Genomic DNA, 12,764 nt, shown 5'->3' with positions numbered 1-12,764 from the left:
GATTATCTTCTATTGATGGCCTCTAGTTATGCTCCTCCCCACAAGTGGAAACACACTCTCTCTATCAAAACCTTTCATAATTTTATAGACCTCTATTAGGTCACCCCTCAAGACTTTTTTCAAGAGAAAAGAGACCCAGCCTGTTCATCCTTTCCTGATATGTATACCCTCGCATTTCTGGTATCATCCTTGTAGGCTTGACCTCCTACATCAGAAGACCAAAGCTTGAATGTTTTTGTGGACTTGACTACATCACTGGATTCACGAACCTTCCGAAGGATCGAAATATGTCACACAATAATCAAGGATGAGTAGCTACGATTCTGGCAGATCTGAAGCCTTGTGTTCAGCAGGTAGGTAAGGGGGAGGCTAGTGATGTTGGAATAGTGCTGTTGGTCATAGTTGGGTAACTGGTCAAGTAGAAGCTGTTAATGGGATACTGTATCTCATGGTGAATAAACTGGTGGACAGTTCTCGAGAAACACTTAGTCTTAGAAATATTTTGACATGTTAAGAGTAAATGCATCGAATTCCTTGTTGAAAACAAATTGCTAAATGAAGAAATAAGGAACTTGCATTTATATAGCACCTTTCACAACCTCAGGACATTCAAAAGCGCTTTACAGCCAATGAAGTACTTTTCTATTGAAGTGTAGTCCCTGTTGTAATGTAGGATACATGGCAGCCAATTTGTGCACAGCAAGATTCCATAGACAGCCATGTGATCCTGGCCAGATACTCTGTTTCAGTGATGTTGGTTTAGGGAGAAATGTTGGCCAGGGCACTGGGGAGAATTCCCCTGCTTCAAATAGTGTCATGGGATTTTTTTTTAATTTGTTCCTAGGATGTGGGCGTCGCTGGCAAGGGTCAGCATTTATTGCCCATCCCTAATTGCTCTCGCGAAGGTGGTGGTGAGCTGCCTTCTTGAACCGCTGCAGTCCGTGTGGTGAAGGTACTCCCACAGTGCTGTTAGGGAGGGAGTTCCAGGATTTTGACTCCGCGACTATAAAGAAATGACGATATACTTCCAAGTCAGGGTGGTGTGTGACTTGGAGGGGAACTTGGAGGTGGTGATGTTCCCATGCGCCTGCTGCCCATGTCCTAATTGGCAGAGGTCGAGGGTTTGGGAGGTGTTGTTGAAGAAGCCTTGACGAGTTGCTGCAGTGCATCTTGTAGATGGTGCATACTACAGCCACGGTGCGCCGGTGGTGGAGGGAGTGAATGTTTAAGGTGGTGGATGGGGTGCCAATCAAATGGGCTGCTTTTTCCTGGATGAACATAACATAAGAAATAGGAGCAGGAGTAGGCCAATCGGCCCCTCGAGCCTGCTCCACCATTCAATAAGATCATGGCTGATCTGATCCTCGCCTCAAATCTTCTGTCACTCTCCATCCCACCCGAACCCCATGTGATCTCCCGGGAGAGGCAAAAAACCAGGTGAAAAACCCAATGGCCAATTTGGGAGAAAAAATCTGGGAAATTCCTCTCCGACCCATCTAGGCGATCGAAACTCTTCCAGATCACTCTCTCCCTATATTTTCTACAGTACTTGCCTTCTATAAAGGCGATCTCCACCCCAGCCAGGAACAGGAATAAAACCATCTCCTGAAATCTAACACAGAATTAGAACACAAGTAGTATGAACAGAACCAGGCTACACGGCCCCTGGGCTCGCTCCACTACCCACAGGGCCATGACCATTCCGAACCTAGACTCGTCCAATTTCCTGCCCGCTCCCCGTAACCCTTAATTCCCTTTACTTCTAGGAAACTATCTATTTCTGTTTTAAATTTATTTAATGATGTAGCTTCCACAGCTTTCTGGGGCAGCAAATTCCACAAACCTACCACCCTCTGAGTGAAGAAGTTTCTCCTCATCTCAGTTTTGAAAGAGCAGCCCCTTACTCTAAGATTATGCCCCCTAGTTCTAGTTTCACCCATCATTGAGAACATCCTCACCGCATCCAACCGATCAAGCCCCTTCACAATCTTATATGTTTCAATAAGATCGCCTCTCATTCTTCTGAACTCCCATGAGTAGAGTCCCAATCTACTCAACCTCTCCTCATTCCCGGGATTAACCGAGTGAACCTTCTTTGTTCTGACTCGAGAGCAAGTATGTCTTTTCTTAAGTATGGGCACCAAAACTGTATGCAGTATTCCAAGTGCGGTCTCACCAATACCTTGTATAACTGGAGCAATACCTCCCTGTTTTTATATTCTATCCCCCTAGCAATAAAAGCCAACATTCCATTGGCCTTCTTGATCACTTGCTGCACCTGCATACTCACTTTTTGAGTTTCGTGCACCAGGACCCCCAGATCCCTTTGTACTACAGTACTTTCCAGTTTCTTGCCATTAAGATAATAACTTGCTCTATGATTTTTCCTGCCAAAGTGCATAACCTCACACTTTCCAGTATTCCATCTGCCAAATCTCTGCCCACTTACTTAGCCTGTCTGTTACTTTGCAGGTTTTTTATGTCCTCCTCACTCACTACTTTCCCTCCCATCTTAGTATCATCTGCAAACTTTGATATGTTACACTCGGTCCCCTCCTCCAAATCGTTAATATAGATTGTAAAGAGTTGGGGACCCAGCACTGACCCCTGCGGAACACCACTGGTTACTGATTGCCAGTCTGAGAATGAACCATTTTTCCCAACTCTCTGCTTTCTGTTAGAGAGCCAATCCTCCACCCACGCCAGAATATTACCCCCAATCCTGTGATTTTTTTTTATCTTGAGCAATAATCTTTTGTGTGGCACCTTGTCAAATGCCTTTTGGAAGTCTAAATACACTACATCCACTGGTTCTCCTTTATCCACCCTGTATGTTACTTCCTCAAAGAACTCAAGCAAATTTGTCAAACATGACTTCCCCTTCATGAAACCATGCTGAGTTTGTCCTATTAAATTATGTTTATCCAAATGCCCCGTTATTGTCTCCTTAATAATGGACTCTAACATTTTACCAACCACAGATGTTAGGCTAACAGGTCTATAGTTTCCAGACTTCTGCCTACTACCCTTTTTAAATAAGAGTGTTACATTAGCAGTTTTCCAATCTGCCTGGACCTTTGCTGAGTCCAGGGAGTTTTGGAAAATTATTACCAATGCATCCACAATCCCTACCGCTACTTCCCTCAAGACCCTAGGATGTAAGCCATCAGGTCCAGGGGATTTATCTGGCTTAAGTCCCATTATTTTACCAAGTACCACTTCCTTAGTGATTTTAATCGTATTTAGCTCCTCTTCCCCCTAGAGCCCCCTGTTTGTCCAGTGTTGGGATATTCTTAGTGTCCTCTACCGTAAAGACTGATACAAAATATTTGTTCAGCGTTATTGCCATCTCCATATTTCCCACCATTAATTTCCCAGTCTCCTCCTCTAAGGGACCAACATTTACTTTAGCCACCCTTTTTCTTTTTATATAACTACAGAAACTTTTGCTATCAGTTTTTATATTTTTTGCTAATTTACTTTCATAATCTATCTTCCCTTTCTTAATCAATCTTTGTTATTTTTTGCTGCCTTTTAAAGACTTCCCAATCTTCTATCTTCCCACTAGATTTGGCTATCTTATATGCCCTTGTTTTTAGTCGGATACTATCTTTAATTACTTTACTTAGCCACAGATGGCTATCTTTTCTTTTACACCCTTTTTTCCTCAGTGGAATATATTTTTTTTGGAAGTTGTAAAATAACTCCTTAAATGTACACCACTGATCATGTACCGTCTTACCCTTTAATCTATTTTCCCAGTCCACTCTAATCAATTCCGCTCTCATACCTTCATAGTCTCCTTTATTCAAGCTCAGCACGCTTGTTTGAGATCCAACCTTCTCACCCTCTACTTGAATATGGAATTCAACCATGGTATGGTCACTCATTCCAAGGGGATCCTTTACTAGGACATTTTTAATTAATCCTGTCTCATTACACAGGACCAAATCTAAGGTTGCTTGCCCCCCTGGTCGGTTCAGTTACATACTGCTCAAGAAACCCATCCCTAATACACTCAATGAACTCATCCTCAAGGCTGCCCTGCCCAATTTGATTTGTCCAGTTAATATGATAGTTAAAATCCCCCATAATTATAGCTGTTCCCTTATTACAAGCCTCAACTATTTCCTGATTAATACTCCGCCCAACACAGTTGCAACTGTTCGGAGGCCTATAGACTACGCCCACTAGTGTTTTTTTCCCCTTATTATTCCTTATCTCTACCGAAACTGTTTCACTATCCTGCTCCTTTGACCCAATATCATTTCTTTGTATTATAGTGATTCCTTCCTTTATCAACATAGCCACCCCACCTCCCCTCCCTTCCTGCCTGTCCTTCCTGATTGTTAAATAACCTGGTATGTTTAATTCCCAGTCATGGTCACCCTGCAGCCATGTTTCTGTAATGGCCACAAGATCATACCCATATGTAGTTATTTGTGCCGTTAACTCATTCATTTTGTTACGAATGCTATGTGCATTCAGATAAAGAACTTTCAAATATGTTTTGTAACACTTAGTTCCTGTTTTTTCCCCTTTTACTACTTAACCTTTTACTCCATACCTTCTGTCCCTTCCTGACACGTTCTGTTTTTTAATTTCCCCACTGCTACCTAAGTCTATGACCTTCTCCGTTGTCATTTCTGTTATTTGCTCTCTAGAAACCTCCCCCCCACTAATTAGTTTAAAGCCCTCTCTACAGCCCTAGTTATATGATTCGCCAGGACTCTAGTCCCAGCACTGGCCAAGTGGAGTCCGTCCCAACGGAACAGCTCCCTCCTGTCCCAGTACTGGTGCCAGTGTCCCAAGAAGCAAAACCCGTTTCTCCCACACCAGTCTTTGAGCCACGCATTTAACTCTTCAATTTTATTTATCCGAGCCAAATTCGCTCGTGGCTCAGGTAATAACCCAGAGATTATTACTCTTGAGGTTCTGTTTTTTAATTTGACCCCTAGCTGCTCATACTCCTTTAACAGAACCTTCTTCCTTGTCCTATCTACGTCGTTTGTACCAACATGGACCACGACAACTGGATCCTCCCCCTCCCACTCCAAGTTTCTTTCCAGCCCAGAAGAGATGTCCTTAACCCTGGCACCGGGCAGGCAACACAGCCTTCGGGACTCCCGCTCTTGACTGCAGAGAACCCTATCTATCCCCCTAATGATACTATCCCCTACCACTACATTATTTCTTTTTACTCCCTCCACTTGAATGGCCCCCTGCACCACGGTGCTGTGGCCAGGTTGCTCATCCTCCCTGCAGTCCCCGCTCCTGCCCTCACAGGGAGTAAGAACCTCAATCCTGCTTGACAAGAGCAAGGGCTGCGGCTCCTTCAACACTACATCCTGGACCCCTGTACCTTCCTCACTCGGAGTCACACCATCCTGTCCCTGACCACGGACTACATCTGCAGTAATTAATTTCATAGGTGTGACCACCTCCTGAAACATAGAGCCCAGGAACTTCTCCCCCTCCCTGATGTGTCGCAGTGTCTGAAGCTCGGTCTCAAGCTCTTTAACATGGAGCTTGAGTTCCTCTAGCAGCAAATACTTATCGCAAATGTAATCACCGTGAGCCTCCATGGGGTCCACCAGCTCCCACATTTCGCAACAGTGACACATCACCTGTTCACCCATATCTGTGTAATTAATTAAATTTCTTATTATTAATTATGAAGACCCTCTGCCCCGATATAGATGATAATATTACACCACTATTTAATAGGACTTACCAACTTAAAGGTATAGAAGAGAAGGAAGAGAACCTACCAACCAGTTGATCACCAACCTCCCTCGTGGAAGCTGTCTGGGGGACCTATCCGGTTGAATTGTCTCACTGCTCCACGTCCGCAGTGTTGGATTAACCTGAGAGAGGGAAGCAAAACAGAGCAACAAGCACCCCCTCACCTCCCACTTGCCCGAACTCTGCCACTTAGCAAAGTCTGCTTAAACTCAATGCGACCGCACTCAGCGCTACCGCACTAAGCCCGCCCCTTTTTATACCCGGATTCTCCTTCCGGTTTCAACTCTCCAACAGCTTAATTTACTCTTTAAAAAAAAAAAAATTAAAATTTTTTTTTAAATTTACTTCAAATAATTCACTTATTTACTCACTAAAATTCAGTAAATGCACTTAAAAGACACTTTCTGCCACTTAGCAAAGTCTGCTTAAACTCAATGCGATTGTCGAGCTTCTTCAGTGTTGTCGGAGCTGTACTCATCCAGGCAAGTGGAGAGTATCCCGTTACACCCCTGACTGGTGCTTTGTAGATGGTGGAAAGGATTTGTGGAGTCAGGAGGTGAGACACTCGCTGCAGAATGCCCAACCCCTGACCTGCTCTTGTAGCCACAGTATTTATGTGGCTGCTCCAGTTAAGTTTCTAGTCAATGGTGACCCCCCCAGGATGTTTATGTTGGGGGATTCGGTGATGGTAATGCCATTGAATGTCATGGGGCGGTGGTTAGAGGCTCTCTTGTTGGAGATAGTCATTGCCCGGCACTTGTGTGGCGCGCATGTTACTTGCCACTTATCAACCCAAGCCTGTCGTCCAGGTTTTGTTGCATGCAGGCATGGACTGCTTCATTATCTGAGGAGTTGCAAATGGAACTGAACACTCTGCAATCGTCAGTGAACATCCCCACTTCTGACCTTATGATGGAGGGAAGGTCATTAGTGAAGCAGCTGAAAATGGTTGGGCCTAGGACACTGCCCTGAGGAATTCCTGCAGTGATGTCCTGGGGTTGAGATGGTTGGCCTCCAACAACCACAACGACCTTCCTTTGTACAAAAAGAAAATACTGCAGATGCTGGTAATCTGAAATAAAAACAGAAAATGCTGGAAATACTCAGCAGGTCAGGCAGCATCTGTGGAGAGAGAAACAGAGTTAACGTTTCTGGTCGATGACCCTTCGTCAGAACTGGAAAAAAGCAGGAAATGGCACAGATTTTTAAGCAAGTGTAGGGGCTGGGAAATGGGGGAGGGGATGAAGGAACAAAAGGGAAGGTCTGTGATAGGACAGAAGGCGGGAGAGGTTAAGAGACAGTGAGAGACATTAAGAGATATTCAAGGCGAGAGGGGATGGTAATGGGACAGGTTAAGAAACTAAGGATGGCTCTAGATGAAGTGTAAATTGCGCTGGGAGAGTGAGAGACAGCTGCCCTGTGGGAGAGAAGAACAGAACAAAAGTGTGGATAAAAAATATATATAGGATAGGGGCCGAGGTTATGGTCTGAAATTGTTGAACTCTATGTTGAGTCCAGAAGGCTGTGAAGTGCCCAATCGGAAGCTTCCGTGGAACAATGCAAGAGGCCGAGGACGGTGAGGTCAAAGTGGGAGTGGAGCGGTGAATTAAAGTGACAGGCGACCGGAAGCTCAGAGTCCCCCCTCCCAATGTGGAGGAGACCACGTCATGAGCAGCGAATACAGTATACTAAATTGCAAGAAGTACAAGTAAATCGCTGTTTCACCTGGAAGGGGTGTTTGGGGCCCTGGACAGTGGGAAGTGGGGAGGTATAAGGGCAGGTGTTGCATCTCCTGCACTTGCACGGGAAGGTGCAAGGGGAAGGGGTGTTGGGGGCGATAGAGGAGTGGTCTAGGGTGTCGCGGAGGGAGCGGTTCCTACGGAATGCTGAAAGGGGAGGTGAGGGGAAGATGCTAGGTATGACTCCAGCCAGTGGAGAGTTTTCCTCCTGATTCCCCTTGACTTCAATTTTACTAGGGCTTCTCGATGCCAAACTCAGTCATGCTGCTTTGATGCCAAGGGCAGGCACTCTCGCCTCACCTCTAGAATTCAGCTCCTTTGTCCATGTTTGGACCAAGGCTGTAATGAGGTCTGGATCCAAGTGGTCCTGACAGAACGCAAACTGAGCGTCAGTGAGCAGGTTATTGGTGAGTTAGTGCCACTTGATAGCACTGTCGACAACACCTTCCATCACTTTGCTGATGATTGAGAGTAAACTCGTGGGGCATTAATTGGCCCGATTGGATTTGTCCTGCTTTTTGTGGACAGGACCTACCTGGGCAGTTTTCCACATTGTCGGGTAGATGCCAGTGTTGTAGCTGTACTGGAACAGCTTGGCTAGAGGCGCGGCTAGTTCTGGAGCACAAGTTTTCAGCACGACAGCCGGGATGTTGTCGGGGCCCATAGCCTTTGCTGTTTCCAGTGCGCTCAGCCATTTCTTGATATCACGTGGAGTGAATCGAATTGGCTGACGACTGGCTTCTGTGATGGTGGGGACCTCGGGAGGAGGCCGAGATGGATCATCCACTCGGCACTTCTGGCTGAAGATGGTTGCAAACACTTCAGCCTTGTCTTTTGCACTCGCGTGCTGGGCTCCGCCATCATTGAGGATGGGACTATTCATGGAGCCTCCTCCTCCTGTTAGTTGTTTAATGGCCCACCACCATTCACTACTGGATGTGGCGGGACTGCATGGCTTTGATCTGATCCGCTGATTGTGGGATCGCTTAGCTGTGTCTATAGCACACTGCTTCCGTTGTTTAGCATGCATGCAGTCCTGTGTTGCAACTTCCCCAGGTTGGCACCTCGTTGTTAGGTACACCTGTTGCTGCTCCTGGCATGCTCTTCTAGACTTTTCATTGAACCAGGGTTCGTTGCCTGGCTTGATGTTAATGGTAGAATGACGGATATGCCGGGCCAAGAGGTTACAGATTCTGTTGGAATACAATTCTACGGCTGCTGATGGCCCATAGTGCCTCGGGGATGCCCATTTTTGAGCTGCTAGATCTGTTCTGAATCTATCCCATTGAGCACAGTAGTAGTACCACACAACATGATGGACAATGACTGTGCGGTGGTCACTGCACAGATGCATCTGTGACAGGTAGATCGGTGAGGACGAGGTCAAGTCGGTTTCTCCCTCGTGTTGGTTCTCTCACCACCTGTCGTAGGCCCAGACTGGCAGCTATGTCCCTCAGGACTCTCCCAGCTCAGTCAGTAGTGGTGCTACCGAGCCACTCTTGGTGGTGGACATTGAATTCCCCCACCCAGCGTACATTCTGTACCCTTGCTACTCTCAGTGCTTCTTCCAAGTGGTGTTCAACGTGGAGGAGTACTGATTCATCAGCTGAGGGAGGGCGGTAGGTGGTAATCAGCAGGAGGTTTCCTTGCCCATGTTTGACCTGAAGCCATGATGTCTGAGACATTGGCTGAAAGGTATGATTCTGTGAGTATGACGATGTCGGGCTGTTGCTTGACTAGTCTGTGGGACAGCTCTCCCAATTATGGCACAAGTCCCCAGATGTTGGTGAGGAGGTCTTTGTAGGGTCGACTGGGCCGGGTGTGCCGTTGTCGTGTCCGAAGCCGATGCCTAGATTGATGCCAGGTGGTGGTTTTATTCTTGTAGCGGTTTTTATACAACTAAGTGGCTTGCTAGGCCATTTCAGAGGGCTGTTAAGAGTCAACCACATTACTGTGGTTCTGGAGTCACTTATAGGCCAGACCGGGTAAGGACGGCAGATTTCCTTCCCTAAAGGACATTAGAGAACCAGATGGGTTTTTATGACGATCCGATAGTTTCATGGTCACCATTACTGATATTAACTTTTTATTCCAGGTTTATTTAATTAACTGAATTTAAATTCCCCAGCTGCCGTGGTGGGATTTGAACTCATGTCTCCGGATCATTAGTCCAGGCCTCTGGATTACTAGCCCAGTGACATAACCACACTGCTACCGTTCCCATCATATCCACCTGAGAGGGCTGACCAGGCTTCAGTTTCTTATCTCATCCAAAAGGCCGCCCCTCCGACCATGCAACGCTCCTTCAGTACCGCCCCTCCGACCGTGCAGCGCCCCTCAGCACCGCCCCTCCGACCGTGCAGCGCCCCCTCAGCACCGCCCCTCCGACCGTGCAGCGCCCCTCCGACCGTGCAACGCTCCTTCAGTACCGCCCCTCCGACCGTGCAGCGCCCCCTCGGCACCGCCCCTTCGACCGTGCAGCGCCCCCTCAGCACCGCCCCTCCGACCGTGCAGCGCCCCTCCGACCGTGCAACGCTCCTTCAGTACCGCCCCTCCGACCGTGCAGCGCCCCCTCGGCACCGCCCCTTCGACCGTGCAGCGCCCCCTCGGCACCGCCCCTCTGACCGTGCAGCGCCCCTCAGCACCGCCCCTCCGACCGTGCAGCGCCCCCTCAGCACCACCCCTCCGACCGTGCAGCGCCCCTCCAACCGTGCAGCGCCCCCTCGGCACCGCCCCTTCGACCGTGCAGCGCCCCCTCAGCACCGCCCCTCCGACCGTGCAGCGCCCCCTCGGCACCGCCCCTCCGACCGTGCACCGCCCCTCCGACCGTGCACCGCCCCCTCAGCACCGACCCTCCGACCGTGCAACGCCCCCTCAGCACCGACCCTCCGACCGTGCAACGCCCCCTCAGCACCGACCCCTGACCGTGCAGCGCCCCCTCAGCACCGACCCTCTGACCGTGCAACGCCCCCTCAGCACCGACCCCTGACCGTGCAGCGCCCCCTCGGCACCGACCCTCTGACCGTGCAGCGCCCCCTCGGCACCGACCCCTGACCGTGCAGCGCCCCCTCGGCACCGCCCCTCCGACCGTGCAGCGCCCCCTCGGCACCGCCCCTCCGACCGTGCAGCGCCCCCTCGGCACCGCCCCTCCGACCGTGCAGCGCCCCCTCGGCACCGCCCCTCCGACCGTGCAGCGCCCCCTCGGCACCGCCCCTCCGACCGTGCAGCGCCCCCTCGGCACCGCCCCTCCGACCGTGCCGCGCCCCCTCGGCACCGCCCCTCCGACCGTGCAGCGCCCCCTCGGCACCGCCCCTCCGACCGTGCAGCGCCCCCTCGGCACCGCCCCTCCGACCGTGCAGCGCCCCCTCGGCACCGCCCCTCCGACCGTGCAGCGCCCCCTCGGCACCGCCCCTCCGACCGTGCAGCGCCCCCTCGGCACCGCCCCTCCGACCGTGCAGCGCCCCCTCGGCACCGCCCCTCCGACCGTGCTGCGCCCCCTCGGCACCGCCCCTCCGACCGTGCAGCGCCCCCTCGGCACCGCCCCTCCGACCGTGCAGCGCCCCCTCGGCACCGCCCCTCCGACCGTGCAGCGCCCCCTCGGCACCGCCCCTCCGACCGTGCAGCGCCCCCTCGGCACCGCCCCTCCGACCGTGCAGCGCCCCCTCGGCACCGCCCCTCCGACCGTGCAGCGCCCCCCTCGGCACCGCCCCTCCGACCGTGCAGCGCCCCCTCGGCACCGCCCCTCCGACCGTGCAGCGCCCCCTCGGCACCGCCCCCCGACCGTGCAGCGCCCCCTCGGCACCGCCCCTCCGACCGTGCAGCGCCCCCTCGGCACCGCCCCTCCGACCGTGCAGCGCCCCCTCGGCACCGCCCCTCCGACCGTGCAGCGCCGACCCTCCGCACCGCCCCTCCGACCGCGCAGCACCCCCTCAGCACCACCCCTCTGACCGTGCACCGCCCCTCCAACCGTGCAGCACCGCCCCTCCGACCATGCAGCGTCGCCCCTCGAACCGTGCAGCGCTCCCTCAGTACCACACTTGAGGTATCGGCCTAGATTGTGTGAGCAAGTCTCTGGAGTTAATGTTCTGCTGTCAAATGTGTGGAGTCTTGGAGAATTCCCATCAAATTTCATTAGTCTGGGTATCGGGAAATAACTTCGAAGGTGGAGTCTTGGTGATATTAATCGATGTGTTTGGGAGAAGGAAGAGTATAGCGAGCCTGGTTGTGTGTTTGGGGAAGGGGAGGTCTGACATGGACTAGTCGAGGTGCAGGCCAGTGCGCAGTGTGGCATCTTCTTGCTATCTGGGCAGGACCTGTAGAAATTTGTGGGACATTGTTCCCAAATCTTGGTGCCTCACTTCCTTGCTTTCCTTGAATATAGTTAATCAGCATGACCAAGTGCCGAGTGGAGCCGCTGCACAGCCTGTACAGCGGCTGTGGGCAACCTCGCACGTGTCTCTGTATGCACAGCCCGTACCGCGGCTGTGGGCAACCTCGCACGTGTCTCTGTATGCACAGCCCGTACCACGGCTGTGGGCAACCTCGCACATGTCTCTGTATGCACAGCCCGTACCGCGGCTGTGGGCAACCTCGCACGTGTCTCTCTATGCACAGCCCGTACCGCGGCTGTGGGCAACCTCGCACGTGTATCTCTATGCACAGCCCGTACCGCGTCTGTGGGCAACCTCGCACATGTCTCTATGCACAGCCCGTACCGCGGCTGTGGGCAACCTCGCACGTGTGTCTCTATGCACAGCCCGTACCGCGGCTGTGGGCAACCTCGCACGTGTCTCTCTATGCAATCCCGAAGTTGGCTGCTGTAAACTTTAAGTGATTTTCAGCTTGTAGACCAACTGAGCGGGGGTGGAACTGGGAATAGCTGAATTTTGGTTCATGTGCATGTGCTTCTCCATTGCCCTGTGTAGGTTGCAGTTCGACACGGTTCTGCACCTGTTGGGATCTGCTTTTAGTGCTCGGTGACACGTCTTACAATATCATGTAAAAGAAGTGAGAAGTTTCAGTAACCAGCTTAATCTTTTTAAATGGCTGAAATAGTTTGCTGTTTGTATGTTACCAAATTAAGAATTGTTTTATCACAGCCTAGTAAGAAAATGAAATGATCCCTGGGAGGCTTTCCTGTATCGGTGCAGAATATCTAGAACACAAGACCATAGGAAACGGATGAGGCCATTCATTTCGTGCTGGCCTACCTCTGACTTTTCCTGTCCTTCAACTCTTCACTGAAACAGCATTTGGTTTGAATTCCCCTTCGAAAACATC

At 51.0% G+C, this 12,764-nt stretch overlaps 2 protein-coding genes across 3 annotated transcripts in view; one reads left to right on the top strand and one right to left on the bottom strand.

Moving 5' to 3' along the window:
- LOC147098710 (wings apart-like protein homolog) overlaps window positions 1-12,764 on the top strand; it is a 205,156-nt gene that overhangs the window by 106,419 nt on the left and 85,973 nt on the right. The window lies entirely within an intron of this gene.
- On the bottom strand, window positions 347-12,397 carry LOC147098711 (uncharacterized). The gene is made up of 3 exons (XM_085969959.1): window positions 12,339-12,397; window positions 8,020-8,761; window positions 347-460 (listed from the first exon to the last, which is right to left on the bottom strand). Exons 1-3 carry the CDS (start codon window positions 12,395-12,397, stop codon window positions 347-349), a joined length of 915 nt encoding a protein of 304 aa, XP_085826085.1.

This window comes from Somniosus microcephalus, chromosome 29 (assembly GCF_052327205.1).
Source record: "Somniosus microcephalus isolate GS21.2 chromosome 29, FLI_Smic_1.0, whole genome shotgun sequence".
Lineage (NCBI taxonomy): Eukaryota > Metazoa > Chordata > Chondrichthyes > Squaliformes > Somniosidae > Somniosus > Somniosus microcephalus.
Note: the sequence above shows the minus strand (reverse complement) of the source record. Positions and strands in the feature narration are given on the sequence as shown.